Source organism: Colias philodice, chromosome 3 (genome assembly GCF_061535455.1).
Source record: "Colias philodice isolate Cphi_HAF_F1 chromosome 3, ilColPhil1 Martin Lab GWU primary, whole genome shotgun sequence".
Classification (NCBI taxonomy): Eukaryota; Metazoa; Arthropoda; class Insecta; order Lepidoptera; family Pieridae; genus Colias; species Colias philodice.
This window is the reverse complement of record NC_143088.1, coordinates 2,163,323-2,184,708: the sequence shown is the minus strand read 5'-3', so window position 1 is coordinate 2,184,708 and position 21,386 is coordinate 2,163,323. Positions and strand designations below refer to the sequence as shown.

Here is a 21,386-nt window from a genome sequence, read left to right as displayed (position 1 = left end):
ATCGGTACCTATAGGATATCTGCCATATGTGCTTCAAAATTAATTCACCCGACCATACTTACATACATCGCGCACATCACTACATAGTATAAAACAAAGTTGCTTTCTCTGTCCCTATGTCCTATGTGTCCTGTCTTATGTGTCCCTACGCAACGGATTTTGATGCGATTTTTTTTAATAGAACGAGTAATTCCAGAGGAAGGTTTTAGTATATATAATTTATTAGGTTTTAGACAAAGCGGACGAAGCCGCGGGCGGTAAGCTAGTTTATTTAATAAACAAGAAAAAATTTTTATTTAATATGGAATTAGAAGAATCCAGACTAATATTATAAATGCGAAAGTAACTCTGTCTGTCTGTCTGTTACTCAATCACGCCTTAACTACTGAACCAATTTGCATGAATTTCGGTATAGAGATATTTTGATACCCGAGAAAGGACATAGGATAGGTTTTATCCCGGAAATCCTACGGGAACGGGTTTTTCTTTGAAAACGCGGGCGAAGCCGCGGGCGGAAAGCTAGTCATCTATAAATTTAAGCGATGGACTTTTGTTAAATGCACCTTTAAATATTAAGTTAAAAACAAACATACATATTAAAGAATATTGTTTTATTCATATTAAATTTCAGCTCAATCGGTTAAAGATATATGCTTCAAAATTGAATTACAAGGTTTCACCCGTACCCCAGAATAAAAAAAGACGGGTTGCGGAGTGCCGGCAGAAGTGAAAACTTGATTATTAACGTTGAGCATGTTTGATATCCATCCGTCTTAACGCTTTTTCGATCAGGTCACGTGTCTTGACGCGAGTTCAAGATTTTATACCCATTACAGAAAAAGTGCTCAACGCCGCTAAAGAACTTTTCACTTCAATAACTACATAGTAGCTTGCCCGTACAATGTACATACATACATTGCAAGTTAAATAAAAGCTTGTAAAACGATTTTATTCAGTAATAGCTATAACTACAAACAAGGCTGCGTGCTATCTCCTACACTGTTTCTTCTGCATATCAATGATCTGTTACAAATCAGTAACATTCATTGCTATGCAGACGACAGTACGGGGGATGCTCTTTATCCCGGCCGTGCAAACACCTCAAAGGAAAGCCTCAATGAGAGCCTGTAACACTTCTAGTGTTACAAGTGTTTATGGGCGGTGGTGACCACTTAACATCAGGTGGCCCACCTGCCCCTTTGCTTGCTCTGTACGAAAAAAAAAAAACTAAAATAAGTTACCAGTATTAAAATATTCACATTTATACTGAAGTAAATAAAGGCAAAGTCGCGTATCTAGGACGTGATTAAATCCCATAGAAAATCGGTTTCGTTCCGATTTGCGAAGCGTGATCTGCACAACGAAGTTTCTTCAATATTATTACTCCTTATAGAAGTTTTTTGGTCTGAATGTTTTATACTGGAAACTATTATTTTCAGGTGTTCTATTATAAACTGTTTCTGGGAATCCAGGTAGGTACCTAAATTAATCCTAATCTGTAATAAGATGGGTTCTATTTGAGGGTTTGTTTAAAATTAATATCTAATGTTAGTGACGTTAGTGTTATTTACTAACATTTTATCTAAGTAACTACCTAGGTAGTAATATGCTAATTGAATAAGGCTCACACATTTTTACTTTATTCATACTAATCTATACTTATATTATAAAGTTGAAGAGTTTGTTTGTTTGAACGCGCTAATATCGGAAACTACTGATCCGATTTGAAAAATTCTTTCGGTGTTAGATAGCCCATTTATCCAGGAAGGCTATATATCATCACACTACGACCAACAGGAGTGGGGAAACGAGGGTGAAACCACGCGGAGCAGCTAGAAAAAAATAAGTATTTAAATGCGAAACTCTGCATTTCGCTGGGATGAAAGTTTTTGTTCGCAAGTGAAACCGCGTGACAGAATATAGAGTTGATCTAATAATAAACAGTATGACAATATCGACAAACAGGTTTAGAAAAGAACCCTCAAGCTAAATATTTTCTAGACACAGTATCAGAAATGGTCAACCCACGGTCCAATCGTCAAATAAAACATTAAATATTAACAAATTCTAACTTTGAAAGCTTTCAGCAACGTCGATGTAATAGCATTAAAAAGTTTTAATTATCCACTTTTAATTTTAACCGCCGTTGTTTTAATATCGCAATCTATTGAAACATACGGGATAAACAAACAAATATCATTTACATTACATTATTTAAATCGAATATTATATCGACAAGTTTACAAGTTTTAAAGGCATTACACATGAAAGAATAAAATATATGATACTTTGATTAACATAAATCCATACATTTGAAACATGATTGGTTTGTCATAATCAATATGGCACTGCTATTCATCGACTCTGATTACCTACATTGACTTTGAGTGGTGAGATGTGATTCCATACATATTGTAATAAATAGGTAAATACTAAATATTAATCACGTATGTACATTATATCGTAGACAAATAAAATTAACAATACTTCTCTTCAAAGACAAGTTTCTAATACAATTTTCTACCCCATAACAAACCATTCCCATCCTGATTACACTTTATCAAAATTAAATGCTTAATCGTTCAAGTGGACATAGTTAAGTTCGCACTTCGCAGTCATATTAATCTCGATTCTCACAAGGTTTAGCACCCCTGTAGCGTGGCGATAAAATTACAGCTTTTAAATATTTCTCTTCACGCTACAATAACAGAATAATCTAATAACACACTGTCGTAGAAACCGTGGACAAACAACCAGACGGCTCGTTTCTATCAGAGCAATTTTAAGATATTGTCATAGATTGTCTCCTTGCAAAGAAAAAAACAATATTTTACATTTTTTAATGCTAGGGAATTTTCATTATTTCGGTAGAGAAGTTATGACAAAAGCTTTAGTTATAGGTAAGTAATTATACTACTTATTTTGTACATGTAATATTCTATGCTATTTGTTTTATTTATTTGTAGCTCATTTAACTTGTAGTTATTCGAAATCTACGTTTAAATTTGATTTGCACCCAAATGATAAGAATCTTGATTGACAATTGAAAACTTAAGTTGATGATTCTCAAAAACTCGTATTAGGTAACAGTACCTACCTAATGTAGCACAAAGTTATTTACAGTTGTTATACATAGTATTCATTGACACAAACTAAATAATTATCAAAACCGGCGAAACCGTTTTATTGCGACAAACACAATCATACACCTGCAAGTTTATGTCAGGTGAAAATATAAATGAATATTTATTCAAATCGAGCTCACGGAAATCACATTTACATAAAACACAATAGATATTTGTCAACGCACACATATAAGCCGATTGCACACATGTAAACTGATTGTAAATATTTTGAACGCATGAATCGATTGTGATTACTACACAGAATATACGAATAGCCAAGTGTGAGTCGAATATGCATATCGTTTTTTGTTTTTATCGCTTAGGTACTTTTATTTTCAATTTTTTGTTATACATATTATTAAGATAGGTACGGTACTTAATTACTTAATTACGTAATCTACCCTTTTTCCTAACTTGCCTTTTTTGAAAAATATATTTATTTATCATTCAAATTGTAAACATAAAGCTTTACTTACATGGGAATCCGTTTTATTTCATTTTTTTGTAGCTAAACTTCGTTTTTAATTGCACCCAAAGACGAAAAATGATAATTTAATTTCTAATAAAGCCCTAGCCATTCACACCACTATAAAACTCTGTTATACAATCATTAAAATAGATTAAAAATTAAAATGGAAGAAAAAACGACAATGTAACATGAAAAAAAAATATACCGGCCGAATTGAGAACCTCCTCCTTTTTTTGAAGTCGGTTAACAAAACCATCAGTTGCCGAAGGTTCGGATTATATCCTAAAATAAGTAATACCCTACCTCGTCGATGTCTAAGCCCGTATAAGTGGGTTTATCCATGAACCAGTTAAAAATTAATGCCCTCCTTGTCGAATACGACAATACCCTATTTATGTATTTATTTTATGTATTGTATGTATAACTATTTATTATAATTATTATCGTATTTATGAATTTATTTATTTCATTATTTTTATGTATTTTATATTACTATTAGTAAGTAGTTAAAGGCTTATTAGACCACCCAATTTTTAGGGACCCTAACCCTAACTAAGAGTGGTGTAATAAGACTTAGGGAGTTATGGCTGGTTCACACTTTGATTAGTGCGAGTGCAGGTGATGAGTAGTACTACGTGTGGACAGCGACTGTTTAGTGCGAGTGTTTAGTAGGCTGTGTAGTAAAGTGCAGTGTTCCGCAAACTTTTAGTGTTCAAGGTACACCTAGGAAAACGAAAAAAATTTGAGGTACACCACAAAATAAAAACCAGTTTTTAAGTAATATTAATCAACTTTTATTATTAATCAACAAACATTATATTTAATGCGAAACATGAGACTGTTTAATTGAGCATAGACGGTCTAAATTTGGAGTAATCGCTGACAAGGCTGCTCTCATTTCTTCGTCGATCGTCCTGAGGCGTTCCCTTTTTTTGGTTTTTATTGTGGTAAGAGTCGAAAATCCTAATTCACTCAAATAGGTCGTTGCAAACGGCAAAAGTATTGCAATAGCATGCTTAGAAAGCAAAGAATATTCATTTTTCACACATAGCCAAAATTGTTCTAAATCAGTTTCAGAAAATTTTAATTTTAATGTGCGATCCGTTTTCATTTCTATCAGTTCTTCCTGCTCATTTATTGGTAAGTGGCCGAAAGGAATGTTCTCGGAGAATGGATTTCGAACCCAGTCCATAGGTTGCAGATCACGCTTAGGGAAATAGAAATTCATTTTCTCTGCAAGAAGCTTTAAGTGTTTGACAATCAAAGCCTGGACCTTTTTTTCTGGATCAGCTGCCATGACATTTGGGAACATTTCATTATTACCATTCGTAGCGAGACTGATCCATAGTTCCAATTTATTACGAAAGCTTTCAATTTTATCCGACGATGTCAAAATATTGGAATTTCTGCCTTGCATTTTTTTATTGAGCTCATTTAAGTGAGCAAATATATCCGTCAGATATGCAAGTTTTGCTAGCCATTCTTCTTTTTTAAATAAATGTTCATAATCAGAACCCTGGGACTGCAAAAACATCTCAGTCTCATTTTTCAACTCATAAATTCGGGAAAGTACTTTACCGCGAGAAAGCCATCGTACCTCTGTATGAAATAAAAGTGACTGATGATCTGCCCCCATTTCTTGACACAGTGCATTAAAAAGACGAGAGTTCAGCGGTCGCGACTTGATATAATTGACGATTTTGATAATTTCCTGAAGAACACTCAATAGATCGTCAGGAAGAGACTTCGTCATGAGAGCTTCCCTATGTAAAAAACAATGCTGTTTTTGAACGTCAGGATTTTTTTCAGTAACCTTAGCTATAAAGCCTTTAACCTTCCCTGTCATAGCCGCTGCGCCGTCCGAGCAAACACTTATACAGTTATGCCATTCTAAATTATGCTCATTAAAAAATTCGTCGGTTACTTTAAATATTTCTTCACCAGTTGTATGGTTAGGCAGTGGCAGACAAAATAAAAAGTCCTCTTTGAATTCACATCCATCAATGTATCTAACATTTGAGATGAGATGCGCGTGACCACTGATGTCAGTGGACTCATCAACTTGTAGCGCAAAAACTCCACTAACTCTCAATTTTTCAATCAACGTCGATTTAATGTCATTAGATATGTCATTGATTCGACGTGAAATTGTTTCTGCCGATGCAGGTATTTTTTAAATTTCTTTAGCAGCTTCTTGGCTAATCATTATCTTGACAATTTCTCTGCAGACAGGTAAAACTACAGTTTCAGCAAGAGAGTGCGGCTTTTTAGCTTTTACTAACATATTAGCGATTACGTAGCTTGCTTTTTGTGCTTTGGCTGAGGTTTTGAAAGACGAACTCATGAGATTTACCTGCTTCTTCGATTGGTCCCTCAAACGTTGAAAATACGTTTTGTCTTTTTGGGCTACTGATGGGTGTTTAGTAGTTAAATGTCGTATTAGTTTACTGGGCACCATAGAATTATTACCCAATGTTTCTCCGCAAACAAGACATTTTGGGGTAGGACAAGATTCGTCTCCGCAATATGTAAAACCGTAATTTATGTAGCTTTCGTCATATTTTCGATGAACAATTTTGGGTTTCTTTTTCATTGAGTCTTTTTCTTCTTCATTACTTTCACCTGACAAACTTACACTACGCTTAATGAATTTATCCATTATTCTATAACAATTATTTTACGCATAGAATAATACGCGACGAAACAAAAGCGTGCGGTGAATTTAAACGGCGGACTCGTACTGGTGACCACAGCTGGTGACCATCTGGTGACTGTAAGCCAGAGAGATTGGGATCGGGTAGCGGGGCGGCGAGCCTCTGTCCCCGCCTCCCGCGACGCGCCGGCGGCCGGCTGCTCGGCCTAACGAAATCACAGAACGAAACAAAACGCCTCGCACGTGCGCTCGCGTGATTTGTTTAGGTTTACTTACATACTAAAAATAATTTTATAAGATAACCTTACTTTTCCACGGCACACCAACTAATGATCACGGTACACCAGTGTGCCGCGGTACACACTTTGCGGAACACTGGTAAAGTGAATAGAAGCGTGTTCTATTTTTTTGCGAGTGGACTGCGAGTAGCCACGTCCCGCGCGCCCTCCCTTCCCCCTCACTCGCAGCGTGCCTGCCTAAACACGTCTGGACAGGAGTGTTTAGTGTTTAGTGTTTAGCGTAGTGTGTAGCGTCGCGAATTTCACCATTGTCCCGCACTCGCACTAATCACCTGCACTCGCAGTTGAATTGGACACTACTCGCACTACACACCTGCACTCGCACTAATCACCTGCACTCGCACTAATCAAAGTGTAAACCAGCCATTAGTGTCCCGATTTAGGGCGATCGGGTCTGCCCGATCTGCCTAGCTCCCTAAGCGCCCTGCAGATTGGGTGATGTAATAACGTTTAGGGCGGTTAGGGAGCTCAGTTGCCGCGCGACTGTTGCGTGGAGTGGCTGCTTTTGTATGTAAGGTGTCACCAAACTTCCCTACTATACAGGTTTATATAACTTAAAAGGGAAGTTCCAAATGTTTGTGATCACACCGCCATGTTAACAAATAAATAAATTGTTTAAATCAATTGTTTATTTAAGGGCCGATTTTTCAATGCTTGGATAAAATTTATTCGTCGAATAATGTATAAAACTGTCATTTTAAAAACGTATTCTAATTGCCCGTATTTGACAGTTTACGTGACATTTTAATATTATCGTGTAATACTTTATTGGACGGATAAGTTTTATCCAAGCATTGAAAAATCAGCCCTAATTGTTTTAAAACCCAACAAGTGTTCAAATTGTTCTGCACCTAATCTAATTAATTCATTAAAACTCCCGGTTAAAGCACGCTTAGTATTTGCATATTTGAAAGCTTTTCACGTAACCGCAAATACTCTTTCATCCAGATCTTTCTCTTCTTTTTTTAATATTTGTTATTGCGTCAACGGTTGCCACTGCTACAGTAACTTTTTGAAGTTTCGATACTGACGGCGGCATAATGTAAAATGTAACAATACGTTTATCTCTCTAGACATTCGCGTATAAACTGAGTTAGGGCCCAATTCGCAGAGAAGTGTAATAAGCGCCACACTAACTAGGGAACACGCCCACCCTAGATGCAGGGCCCTTCATATCGGGTAGTGTAATAAGCCTTTTAGCTTTGTATATGTTTATTTTGTACATTTTTCAATGTGTTAGTATTGCCTTATTTTTGCTCACCCACATCATATTGTTAAATTTCCTCTGATTGTTGGGTTGCCTGGTAGATATCGCTACCTAGCGATAAGGCCGCCCTTTGCTGTTTCTGTAGTATTGTCTTTGTTATATGTATTTATGTATTTTCAATGCAATAAAGTATAATAAATAAATAAACAAAATACCCATAAACGTCTGTGTTTTTTTTTAAGTTTACACAAAAAGCAGTAGGTACCTACTTAGGTACTTCGTCCAGAAATCCGTATATAAAAGTAAAAATAAATTATTTTATAAAGAAACAAAATAAATATTTTACAGTCTTTTACCGCGTTGATAAAATATATTATACCTACATAACATTTTAAATTACTAAACTGGAAAGCCTCTCGTTAACGACCGAAATTTTGTCGATATCAGAATAATTATTAATTAAAATCTACTGAATTTCGTTTAATTATTAGATTAATTGATAGATAAAACATAACAATTGTTCGTTCATTTCATTCAAAATAAATCCTAAAGTAGATATTAAATTTTTAGTACCTACCTCTGTTCATATTATTTAGGTTTCCTAGATTCATGTTCACATAAATCAGGCAACCCTAAACCATTTTGCGTTAATTAGATGGCTGCTCAGATTTAGATTGTGATATATGATTAATTAAAATAAATAATATTGTATTTAAGAGGAAAACCATCGGATTGGACCCAAAACTCAAGGTTTATCATTACAAAAACATAAAGATGTGGATTTAAAGGTTTTTCGTTGTGCAGGTAGGTACGTTTATGTATCGATTTAAATTAAAAGTAAACATTATGCTTAAAATATTATTATTTTAAGGGAAGAATGTAATTTTTAGCATATTTATTATCTGTGTCAGTGTTAAATATTATTTTATTTTACCTATAGCACACTGGTGCCTATAACTAGTTACATATTATTAACTATAACAAAACTAATATTAATATTAAAGTCATTATCACGAGTGATTGAGAGTACACCTATAAATCACAAATAATAGACTAAATTGATGTCACTATTAACATATATAAATACCTAATTTAAATAAAAGATGCACAGTTTTAGTCACTAAAGTAAAAACATGTTAGTGGACATTCATGTTTTATAGTCACATAACGTAACGGCACCAGTCTTGTACAGATTAAGGAAAAAATTGAAGTTTTTTGCAAATTTCTCGTAGGTTTTTTAACTTTATTGGATATTGTTTAGTTAAACCTTTAGTTCTATGTTAGTTTAACGTAACCAATGTTAGAAAAAAGATTACAATGCATAAATAATGAAGTTATTTATAAATTAAAAAACCACTTTTTTGCACCAGTGTTGGACAGTGAAAAATCTAATGATGGACAACCAGTTTTGGACAACATCCAGTTATGAACACCCATTTATGGACTGTACCTAATGTCGTTTCTCCAGTTATTTACACTTGGAGAAGACTTATAGTTATCAATAGAATCTTGAAAATGATGATTGGAATACAATAAATCGGGGATGTATTTATAAAAAATAGTACTTATTAATCATTTTGCATACTTATAATATTTACAACAGTCTTAATTTCCATTTTCTAGGCAAAAATTGGACAAATGCATCGTTAAATACGAGTTATGTCCGTTAAGAAACACCAATATGGTTTTTTTTCTCAATAAGTCAGGGATGAAAAATATAACTAAAAAAAGTACTGCCATTCCATCCATTTTGGGACTTCTTCTTCTTCGTCATATCACTCTAGGGGGGTAGATGTTACCCGCTTCACGATGTTCCGCCATATCTCTCTGTTTCCTGGCATTCCGCTACACTCGTGAAGTGAATCGCCAATCTGAATCCGCCAGCATCCTTAATCTGATCGGTCCATCGATATGGATTCCAAATTGTAGCACGAGGCAAAAAGCTTTTTTTAAACTGTTGTCAAGATGGTGTGGATGAAATTTAAGCGTGTGTGCTATATGGTGGTGGAATATAGCAGCAGACAACGATCCAAACAGTTCATCAGAGAACTCTCTATGATAGATGCGTTACAATACGCATAAGTATGCGACTTCTCTACGCAGTGATAGAGAATGAAGCCGAGAACGAGTCGCACAGCACATAATGACCCATTGTTCTAACATATATTCTTCATTTTTAGATAGATATTGTGTTGTTGGACCCATTAGTGTAATTTTAACAAAAAATATCATTGTCCATTATAGGAACCAAAGCAAATCCAGTCATGGACAATTGTTGTACAATATTGGAACCCTTTGTTTGAAATGGTCGTGATAGGTATATTATTAATCAGAAAGAAAAGACAATACAGAAAAGCGCATGTAATTAATACCTTTAAAAAAAGTTTATTTTCGACATATGTCCATAAATGGATATATCCATAGAATTAAATCCAGTTATGGACACTGATGAATTTTATTTAAACAACATAACCTATCATGATACTAAATCGTGTAATATTTCGTACACTTAACTACTATAAATAAAAGTAATATCAAATTTTGCTGACATATATACAAAAATTCTTATAACCAAAATTGTGTCCTCACTTCCTTAAGGATTTTCTTAGTAAAAACGGATTTCTTCGAAACGAGTCGCAGCAACTAAACATAACGTTCTGCCATCTTCAAACGTTTTGGCCGAATAAGATGAAATTTCGTATTTTGATAGCTTATGAACCAAACTTTTATTTTAAGTATTGCCAAATTATATAACGCTAATTTTGGTCTTAATATTTAAATTTAATATTTATTTTGTCCATTACTGGATGCTTGTCCACGACTGGTGCCGTTACCTTAGCTAGCACATAAATAAACCGTTATTTTAAAAACATTCCATATTCAAATTACCTTTTTAACTAGTTGCCGCCTCTTCCCACATGGTCAGTAGGTATATGCCAAATGCCAATAGACCTCCAATAAGAATCCAATTGATTTTCAAACTTAACAAAACAAAAGCAACAAACAATGTCAAGTTTCGTACACTTTTCCACTAAGTAAGTCTACTAAACTTGTAAACGGTTAACAAATAAACTTCACAATATAATAACAAACAACACTGTTGAAGGGGACACTTAAAAACGATTAAATATTAATGTTTTGACGCACGATCGTGTTGGCGACGGCCGCCATTTCGACACATGTTTCACTCTCTGTAGTTGTAACAAGACTGAGTAAAATGTAAAAATGAGTTTACGTATAGCTGTTAGCTCACGACCGGAGCCGCGCAGACAAAGATTATACAGGTAAGTTGTAAAGGCTTTTTCATCCGAATTATCCAAAGTATTGTATGAAAAACGAAATGTAAATTATATTAAAATTGCGAGTTGTAATATGAATATTTAGTAGACTTCATTGTTGCTTGTAAGAAAAGGAAAAATTTAAAATGATCAAAGATTAAGTAGGCGTACAATTTTAATATTTTAAATATTCACTTAGATATAATTATATTTTATACCATTTGCAAATTACATTACAAATGATTAGTAATGAACATATTGCTTTTTTAATTTATTATGTTTATAGGTTATAAAAAATAAGAATTTTATGTGGGTAGCTAGGCTACATAGGCAGTTTATCATTCTTTATTCTACCCTTAGATCATGATCTAAGATTCTACCTGCTATAGGTATATTTTTTTAAGATTGAAAATTTTCTAATAAAAATGAAGTTTGTGTTTGATAAAAAATAAATAACAGAAAAACGCAAGGAACTTAAATAATAAAAGTGAGTTGGCCTTTAACGTTTATACTTTTTAACGTTTTATACCTACTAAGTTATACTGGTTATACATGATAACATTTGCGTCTATATTTTTTTTACATTACGTATTAATATGATAAAGTATGCAATAGGTAGGTACCTACTTATAATCTTATGTATGTAATTCGTGGTCGTGATATGTAGATTTAATCATTAAGAATTTTCTATTTCAAACATATTAATTTCCTACTTACTTAATAGTTAATACCTATAGATCACAGTACCTATTGTAATATAGGAAATATAGGTAGTAATACTGTGTCCTATACAAACCTTACCAATATACACATTTATGCATTACCTAAACTAAGTTTCCAATGTATAAGTTGTATACGTAGTATATTATTATTAGTCTGTGGTATAAGGTAGTAATTGTCAGTATGTTTCTTTTTTTCAGATCTGGATAACATGGGAAAATTTGAATGCCATGACTAAATCATTTATTTTATTTAACAGTAACTTTGCTTGATTTTGCTTTGAAAATGAATGAATGTTCGAAACAAAATCATGATAGGACCTTGATAGAACCAGATAGGTGGTGTAAAATGTATCATAAAAAATGCCTGGTTTAAGCCAGAACATATTTTTGTACGCAAAAGGTATTTTTTATGATATTGAACGATGAATGATCGATTTATAGCAATTGCATTTTTTTAAATGCCATTTGAGATCAGGGTAGTGACCTCAACTCCGTACGCCATAGCCAGCAAATACAGTTACAAGGCGTGAATTGACCAGCACTACCGTATAATTTTTCCTTAGGGCCTGTTCAGTGCGACGCGGATGACCTACGCGGACGTCCGCGACGGACGGTAAAATGTATGAAACCTTACAGCGCGTTCAGAGCGACGCGGAGCTGTCCGCGTCGCGGAGAGCTATCCGCGCGCGGTCGAAATCGCTCCGCGCCGCTCCTCCGCGCCGCGGATGTCCGCGGGCGGACGGTGCCTGGTTCTAATGTATTTGTTCAGTGCTCGGCGGACAACAGTCACGCGGAGCGGATGTAAAGTACTGTCGTTGTCATGGCGGCTGCGTCAAATGTGCAAACCGAGAGGGTTACAGTCGATCCCGATCCGCATCGCACTGAACGACAAAATCATCCGCGACGGACGCAAAACCTAGTCCGCGTGCGGACGGTCCGCGTCGCACTGAATCGGGCCTAAAATTTTAAATACCTACGAAAAGTTGTATGTTGTATGTTTATTATTCGTACTCGTTCATTCCCTTTGCTTGATTTAATCACAAACTATAAAATGTCAAAGGTCATAAAGAATATTACTTATAACAATTCTGCATTTATAATCTTTGCCGGGAGCAACAGTAACTATGGTTGTGCTACCGGCCCGTGGTCGAACCGGTTCGAATAAACCTAGTGAAAAATTGATTATTTCGCATAAATTTAGCCATTTGAAATATGAATAAACATGAATTTAAGTGATTTTATGAATTAATTACTTACGATACTACTTCTTTCCAAATAACTTAATTCCTTGCTGATATTAATTTAGCACACAGTAAAACTTCAATTAAAGAATTACTATTACTTTCATGCCTTTAGAAATTTACTAAAATATAGTCATGTGGTTGGGAGAACGAAAAACACACCTTAGTCAACTCATTGGTGATCCAAAAATAGCGAGTCTTGAAATTAAAAATTTCCACCAATCGAGATCCTTGTAACAAGCTTGTAACCGTAGCATACTGTATAGTAGTAGGTAGTAGCTGTAGGCACAAAGTTTAAATTAAATGATAAATCTGTCCGTTTAACTTTAAAGAGGATCAAAATAGAATCTATAGGAGTCGGTTAGGTACTACCTACGTATGCACACTGTATACACGTGAAGCTTTAAAAAGAAGATTAACATTCTTATTTTGGAGTTGTTTTAACTGCACTAACAATTACCATTCCTGTTCCTGTTCCTTTGTACCATTCCTGTTACTACAGAACCCAAGTCCAGAACCCTAGGACAGTAAGGCTAGGTATATCACAGTTTAAAAATTTCAGTTTACAAACGATTTACTTTTTCCAAATGTCCACAAAAACACGAATCTAACTTAACCCACCCCCTTATCCAAACCAAAAATTTCTCATTACGAATTTTCGACTGTAAATACCTAACAAAATGCCGGGTGTATGTCTCGTGGCCATATCGTAGATTTGCTCATTTCATGATATGATCGATCATTTCACGAAATGGTCGCATTTCATGAAATGGCCAACATAGTTTGATCAGATCGTTAAATCGTCAACGTTTTACGATTTGGCCATCCACATTTGGCTAGATCGTATAAAATATAAAGAGTCCATAAAATATTAAAAAAAATCAGAATCCATACCTACTAATATTATAAATGCGAAAGTAACTCTGTCTGTCTGTTACTCAATCACGCCTAAACTACTGAACCAATTTGCATGAAATTTGGTATGGAGATATTTTGATACCCGAGAAAGGACATAGGCTACCTTTTATTGCGAAATATTGTACCACGGGCGAAGCCGGGGCGGACCTCTAGTATTCTATAAACTTGTTTAATGTCATTTAAGTTAGTGCCGCGGCAGCGGCCGGCGAATGCCAGAAGCGAATCGTTTTTGCAATAAAAAACAGTTAGGTTAGGTTAGACTTTGATAAACAACGCACGAGCCGAGCGAGCAAAACGAGCGTGCCGCGACAGCGGCCCGCGAGTGCCAGAAGCGGATCGCTTTTTAAAAAACAAACAATTATAATACTATAGTAGGATATATACGTAAATATATACCCTAAAAGAAAAAATGCGTCTTAAATTATTTTATTTAGGACGCACTTTTTCTTCAATACATATAAGATATCCACATTTTCCATAGTACTCGAACCGTCGTAAATTCTTTGCTATGACTTTCTTCTTATTGTTATTAAACGAATTATGAGGTTTTTAACTGCGAATAATTAAATTTTCGCCAGCAGCCGCCATCTTATCACATAAACACAGAGCTTGCAGCGCCTCTACCAATGATTACTTAATGTAACTATTTTACGATATGATCAAATAATTTTGATCATTTCATGAAAAAACCGCGCGTTTAGTTGGCCATATCGTGAAACGATTTCTTATCATTGATCTGCTCAAGCCTCATCATGATGTGGCCAAACTAAATTGGCCATTTCACGAAATGCGACCATTTCGTGAAATGGCCAATCCTTTGATTATATACCCGGCCAATCATATCATGAAATGAGCAAATTTACGATATGGCCACGACATATGTATTAACGGCGAAATAATGCAATATGCCTGCGACAAATAGATTATCTGTGCTCAAACACGGTTTTTTACGTTCTAGGTGTTTCTAAATTGTATTTCACGTAAGAAAAATTAAAGCATAAAAAATAGACTATAGTCTGTCCACTATAAGAATTGCTTTTTGACAGCTCGACGGGTGATACCAGAAGTGATGTAGGTACAAAAGATTATCGATTGTGATACCATTTCAATTATAAATTCAAAATATTATCATAAATCGAATCAGGTACGTAAATAATAATTACAACGTAAACATACTAATAAGATATGTAATAATAAGACCACATATCTATGCATTTTATGTTAAAACTAGATTTCCGCCCGCGGCTTCGCCCGCGTTTTCAAAGGAAAACCCGCATAGTTCCCGTTCCCGTGGGATTTCCGGGATAAAACCTATCCTATGTGTTAATCCAAGTTACCCTCTATATGTGTGCTAAATTTCATTGTAATCGGTTCAGTAGTTTTTACGTGAAAGAGTAACAAACATCCATACATCCATACATCCATACATCCATACAAACTTTCGCCTTTATACTTAATAGTATTAAGATTAAGATTAAGACTAAACTAAACTAATATTTTATTATTTATTGGTTTCTATCTTACAATTTAGTTGTCTTTATGTTTAAATTATATAACATAATAGAAGAGTTTTTCTGTATCTGATACATTTTACAGAGTATTTCTATCGATTATTATAATCTATCGACCCATCATTGAATAATTCTGTGTAGACATCACTAAGTGGGCAGGGCCTGTCCATGAAGTACAATAATTATTTGTATGACATTTTAACATAGACAATACAATCCTTCATAGGCGTGAAGCTGTCAAAAAGCAAATAATATAATGGACAGAGTTAGAGTAGATAATTTTTGAAACAAAAAAAAATCGCAGTCGGATGAAACCCATTAGAAAAGGAGGGGAATATGATGAAAATAAAAGGAAAAATAAATTACGGTCAATCCGAGTTCGGGAAGTGGGAGGGGGGAGCTTTTAAGAGAAAAAAATGGTTTCTCTCGATTTCCGACAAAACTACAAGTCCTACGGAAAAAAGTTCAATGGCAAAGTTGTAGGTAATAAAAAGATCTACAACTTTTGTATTTACAATTTTTTCAAATAACCTCAAAATTTAGGTGAAAAATTCAAAAAACCAAGTTTTTGGTTTTTTATTTTTATCTACTTCAAAATTTATTTTTTTTCTACGAAATTTGGTGGAAACTTACTTTATTATGTCCCAAATACACTGTAATTTATTTGATTGAAAATATTTATTTTTTCGCCTTATTTTGAATTAATACCAAAAAAACAACCTAATTTTCAATCGAAAAGTCACCCGTCAAAATATCAGCTTTTTTCAAAAACTTGGGGAGTCTTTTATTCATTGAAATCTCTACTTTCATATGGTGTGAAAAAAAATAAACATAACCATAGTAAATGTTCTCAGGAAATGCATACAAACAGTGTGAAAATGAGCTTTTACTAAATCAGGCACACTTCTTGAACTATCTACTCTTGGATGGACCCACAATAACTTTTTTTTGTCATTTACTTTTTACGACAAATAATGGCTAATTTTCGAAGCTATTTTAACCAATACAGCATTAATCCTTAACCAATTAAATACCTTGCATACATTGTTCATTTAATATAGATCTATATGGCCTTTACACCGTATGATTTAAGTGAATATTTTCGAAGATATTACAGATTAAAAAATTGCGGGACGTAGCGTTTGCGGCGGTACCGGCCGGCCGCCATTGCACCCATGCGAAGCCGGGGCGGGTCGCTAGTAAAGCATAAAGTAGAAATGTGCCTGATTAAGTAAAAGCTCACTATAACACTGTTTGTATGCATTTTCTGAGAACGTTAACTATGGTAAGTAATATTTTACGTCATCGGCTACAGCTAGAAACCTGATTTTTTCAAAATGATGTATGTCCGTAGCCGCTTTAGCAACAAATACTAAAAAATAAAAAAAATATGTATATTAAAGTTTAAGATTAAAGTGGGTCCCCATAGTACGGAACCCTTCGTGCGCGAGTCCGACTCGCACTTGGCCGGTTTTTTTATATTCAGTTGTAAAAATAAATATGTATTTTAAATCAAATAAATTACAGTACATACCTATATTTGTGACATAATAAGGTAAGTTTTCCACCAAATTTCGTAGAAAAAAAGATATTTTTTAAAAATAAAAAACCAAAAACTTGCGTTATTTGAATTTTTCACCTAAATTTTTAGGTTGTGTGAAATACTTGTAAATATAAAAGTTATAATCGTTTTATTACCTACAACTTTGGCATTTTACTATTTCCATTATAGGACTTTTAGTATAGTCGAAAATCGAGATGACCCATTTTTTTATTCCTAAACCCCCCCGCCTCCTCCCACTTCCATCATTTATTAATTCTCCTTTCATTTTTATCATATTTTCTAATTACATAGTTAAACTACTGTATTTTTTTGCTTTCAAAAATTATCAACCCTGGTCTAAAGTTATTCCATACATCGGCTATCTGTCATTGAAAGTCCCGTCAAAATCGGCACAGCCGTTCCAGGGATTAGCCGGAACAGAGGGACAAACAAAAATAAAAAAGATACTATTTTGGCTTATGTACCGTGTATACATCCATACGCATTTAGTAGAAAACGGTTATTACTTATTTTAATATTACAAACATACACTCGAATTTTATTATTAATTATTAATTAATTATGTAGATAATAGGCATGACGACAGTATCCATAAATGATCGTATTAGTGTTTTTAAGGGAAAATGTATAATAAATAAATTAAATATAGCGACTTAGAAATCTTAAAAACATTAAGATTAATGAGATTATCAATAAAATAAAACATTGAAATTCTGAAGTTCGCCATTTTGACTAAAACACGCGTGACGTCACGCATAAGTAAACAACTCACGTCAGATGTATTTTGTTGTTATGAATATGTTGAGAATACGCATTTTTATTTATTTTCTATTGTTTCACGTATGCTTTATCGACTCAGAACAGAAATATAATTGCGAATTCACGAATACATGGTTCGGGATTCTCCGCGCCAACTTTATACAATAATTTCTTATTATTTTTTCGCTTGAAATAATTACTAACACATTTTTGAGCATTATTTTTATGTGGATTCACACTGCAATACTGCACACCACTTATAAACTTTGTAATTCGTTTCTATAACACATATTAAATAAAGACTTTTTTAATTTTCTTCGCAATGCGTACAAATAATTACGTATTTACCAAAGTTTGACGTCACGCCTACGCCATGACACCTGCGAGCTGTTTTGGCACAGATATTAAATATTTTTTGAAAAATGGCTTTAATCTTCGTTAAATTTAAGTATATTACCGAAATATAGGGTTTTTCTTGTATAGTAAACGTATACACACATTATGGAAGAGAATTTCAAAATCTTTCGTCATGCCTATTCCCATTCAAAATTATTCAAACAGAATACCCAAAACAATAAGTAGACATAGAGGATTGCAAATAAAATAATGAAATAGTCTTTTATAATAATTTAATATTCCAATAACTAAATATGATAACATTAAGATACCATAAACAATTCCTTATTACTCAAAATCATTGGAAGAAAGCTTGAAACTTATAAGCGCTTATGGGCGTATTCAGAAAGAAAGCTTGAAACTTATAAGCGCTTATCGGCGCTTGTCATGTTCATATATTTTCCTGTCAGTGCTGTCAACCCGCGCAGGAAAATATATGAACATGACAAGCGCCGATAAGCGCTTATAAGTTTCAAGCTTTCTCTCTGAATACTCCCTATCGGCGCTTGTCATGTTCATATATTTTCCTGTCAGTGCTGGTAACCCGCGCAGGAAAATATATGAACATGACAAGCGCCGATAAGCGCTTATAAATTTCAAGCTTTCTTTCTGAATACGCCCTTATATACCAAGTTATATACTAATAAATCTTCTTGCCATAACAGAAAAAAAAAGTTTATTTTTGATTTTTGCTATATTAATAAAAAATAGTAACACTGATATTTATATGCCAGTTTGACATTCATTTGTTTACGATTTGACATTGACAGTATTGACAGTTGACACTACTGTCTTTAATGTAGTGATTTCTAATTTCTATAATTTTAATTTTATTCTAATAAATAGCATTGATAATACAAATTTGTAAATTGTAAACAAAGAGTAAATTAATTATTAAAGGGGGAGATTGTAGATAATAGTTTGTGCTAAGTTTACCTACAGCATATAACGATTAAATACATTTGTGATACTTTGCTATTTATTATCATTGTGTTAATTTATAAAATGTCTCGTATTCGCAAGATTGCAACTGGATACATCTGGAACATTTTTTAATGAACGAAATTAAACTATAACTCTTCACATTATGCATTACATACATATGAATTGAACTCATTCATCATAAGTCTCAGAATACAAACTAATTTGAGAAGTATACTACAATAATTTACTATAAAATATTGTACCTACTATGGATAATATCTGCCGTATCTGCTTAGAATCTTTAGAAGAAAAGTGTAATGTATCACTGACAGTTACTTTTAAAGGTCTAAGAGTATTTAAATACATAAATTCCATAACAAATATTGAAATAAAAGAGAACGATGGATTCCCTTTCTCTATGTGTTTGAAATGTTATGACGAATTTGAGACTGCAGTTAATTTTAGAGAGAAATGTATACAATCTGATAATAAATTAAGAGAAGATTACGGCCTAACAAAAAATGATATTACAGTATGCATTTTCAAAGCAGAAAGTAGTGACAATCAATTGTCGGAACATTATAATAGTAATGATGAACCAATGATAGATGTAAAACCCTTGCTTAATTCTAATGTCTTAGAATATGATACTTATGAATGTATTACTGAATTTCCATCATCTAATGAGGGTGAGGTTTTAACTTGCAACAAGGGTAATGTTTCTAAAGCAGCAGAAACCTTGCACTTGCATCAGGCTAAGAAGAAATGTGAAGTGACTAGATTTGAATGTGACGACTGTGGAGAAGTATTAAAAAGCAAATTTAAAATGGCAGAACATTTGAAAAAAGTGCACTTGCCAAGTAAACTGATTTGTCCAAACTGTAAAAAGAATTTTAAAACATTTAAATCATTGAACAGGCATAAGTTAAAGAAAATTTGCCATAGAATTGATGAGAAATGGATGCACATAGAAGGTGTTGGCAAAGCTAGAGTATTTACATGTAAGGCATGTTCACATACAACAAAGAAATCGTGCGATATGGTAGCACATGTCCGCAACCATACTAATGAGCAACACTACACATGCTCATATTGTCCCCGTAGTTTTAAGAAAATGTCGTCATTATTGTTCCACCAGGACAACAAGCATAATATTTCGACGCAAGGACAGGAAAAGTGCAACAAATGTGAGAAAATATTTCGTGACAAGTATCAGTTCAAGGTGCACATAGCCCGTGTTCACGAAGACCCAATAATACAATGTCCTGTATGCAAGATTTCTCTCCGGAAGCGTTGTCTTAATCGCCACATGAGTAGGCATGCTGGCCGCAAAGATTTTACATGCGAAGTTTGCGCCCTGTCATTTTATACTAACTGTGAACTAAGAAATCACAGGCTAAGACAACATTCTGAAGATGGGAGATATACTTGCAAATTGTGTGCATACAAAACATACAAATCAAAATCAATGAATAGCCATGAGAACAGGCATAAAAGTGGGCAGATATGCTGTAACATCTGTTTTGTATTTGTAAAAGATAAAGACAGATTGTTGAAACATCAACGGCTTCATATGGATGGGAAAATATTTCAGTGTCCATACTGTCACATGAAATTTTTCACAAGTGAAGCTAAAAGGAGACATGTGAAGATAAAGCATTCTGTAACTTTGTTATCCAGTAAGGGAGATATAGGTACAGCGAGTGAAAATAAGAGTAGTATTGAAGTTCAGCTTGACAAGAAAGTTCTCAATGATTTTGAGTAATAAGGAATTGTTTATAGTATCTTAATGTTATCATATTTAGTTATTGGAATATTAAATTATTGTAAAAGACTATTTCATTATTTTATTTGCAATCCTCTATGTCTACTTATTGTTTTGGGTATTCTGTTTGAATAATTTTGAATGGGAATTATCTACATAATTAATTAATAAATAATAAAATTCGAGTGTCTGTTTGTGATATTAAAAAAAGTAATAACCGTTTTCTACTAAATGCGTATGGATGTATACACGGTACATAAGCCAAAATAGTATCTTTTTTATTTTTGTCTGTCCCTCTGTTCCGGCTAATCCCTGGAACGGCTGTGCCGATTTTGACGGGACTTTCAATTATGGAATACATCCTGCAAATCATATCGCGATACAGTTAAGAAAAATAATGCGCTTGATAAGTTGCTCGCATTGCTCGATATTTATAAAAAAATCAAACCAATACACGAGAGAAGACGTAAAGAATAAAATTAATTCCCTACGAACAAATTTTCGGAAAGCTTAAAGATTAAATTCAATTGAATTTTGAATTAAATTAATTTAATT

At 33.8% G+C, this 21,386-nt stretch overlaps 2 protein-coding genes and 1 long non-coding RNA gene across 3 annotated transcripts in view; 1 reads left to right on the top strand and 2 right to left on the bottom strand.

Moving 5' to 3' along the window:
* LOC149489415 (uncharacterized) overlaps positions 1-10,977 on the bottom strand; it is a 110,146-nt gene extending 99,169 nt beyond the window's left edge. The window contains exon 1 of the mRNA XM_089713645.1: positions 10,643-10,977. The gene's annotated coding sequence lies outside the window, so the exon portion shown is untranslated. The remainder of the gene's footprint in view (positions 1-10,642) is intronic.
* LOC149489406 (uncharacterized) overlaps positions 1-21,386 on the bottom strand; it is a 220,810-nt gene that overhangs the window by 99,169 nt on the left and 100,255 nt on the right. The gene's annotated exons all lie outside the window — the stretch shown is intronic.
* LOC149489414 (uncharacterized) lies at positions 18,935-20,903 on the top strand. The gene has a single exon (XM_089713545.1). The coding sequence runs from the start codon at positions 19,335-19,337 to the stop codon at positions 20,829-20,831; it is 1,497 nt and encodes a 498-aa protein (XP_089569671.1). The 5' UTR covers positions 18,935-19,334; the 3' UTR covers positions 20,832-20,903.

Excerpts from the sequence above, each read along its gene's own strand:
- LOC149489414 (XM_089713545.1), top strand. The coding sequence starts at position 19,335 with ATGGATAATATCTGCCGTATCTGCTTAGAATCTTTAGAAGAAAAGTGT.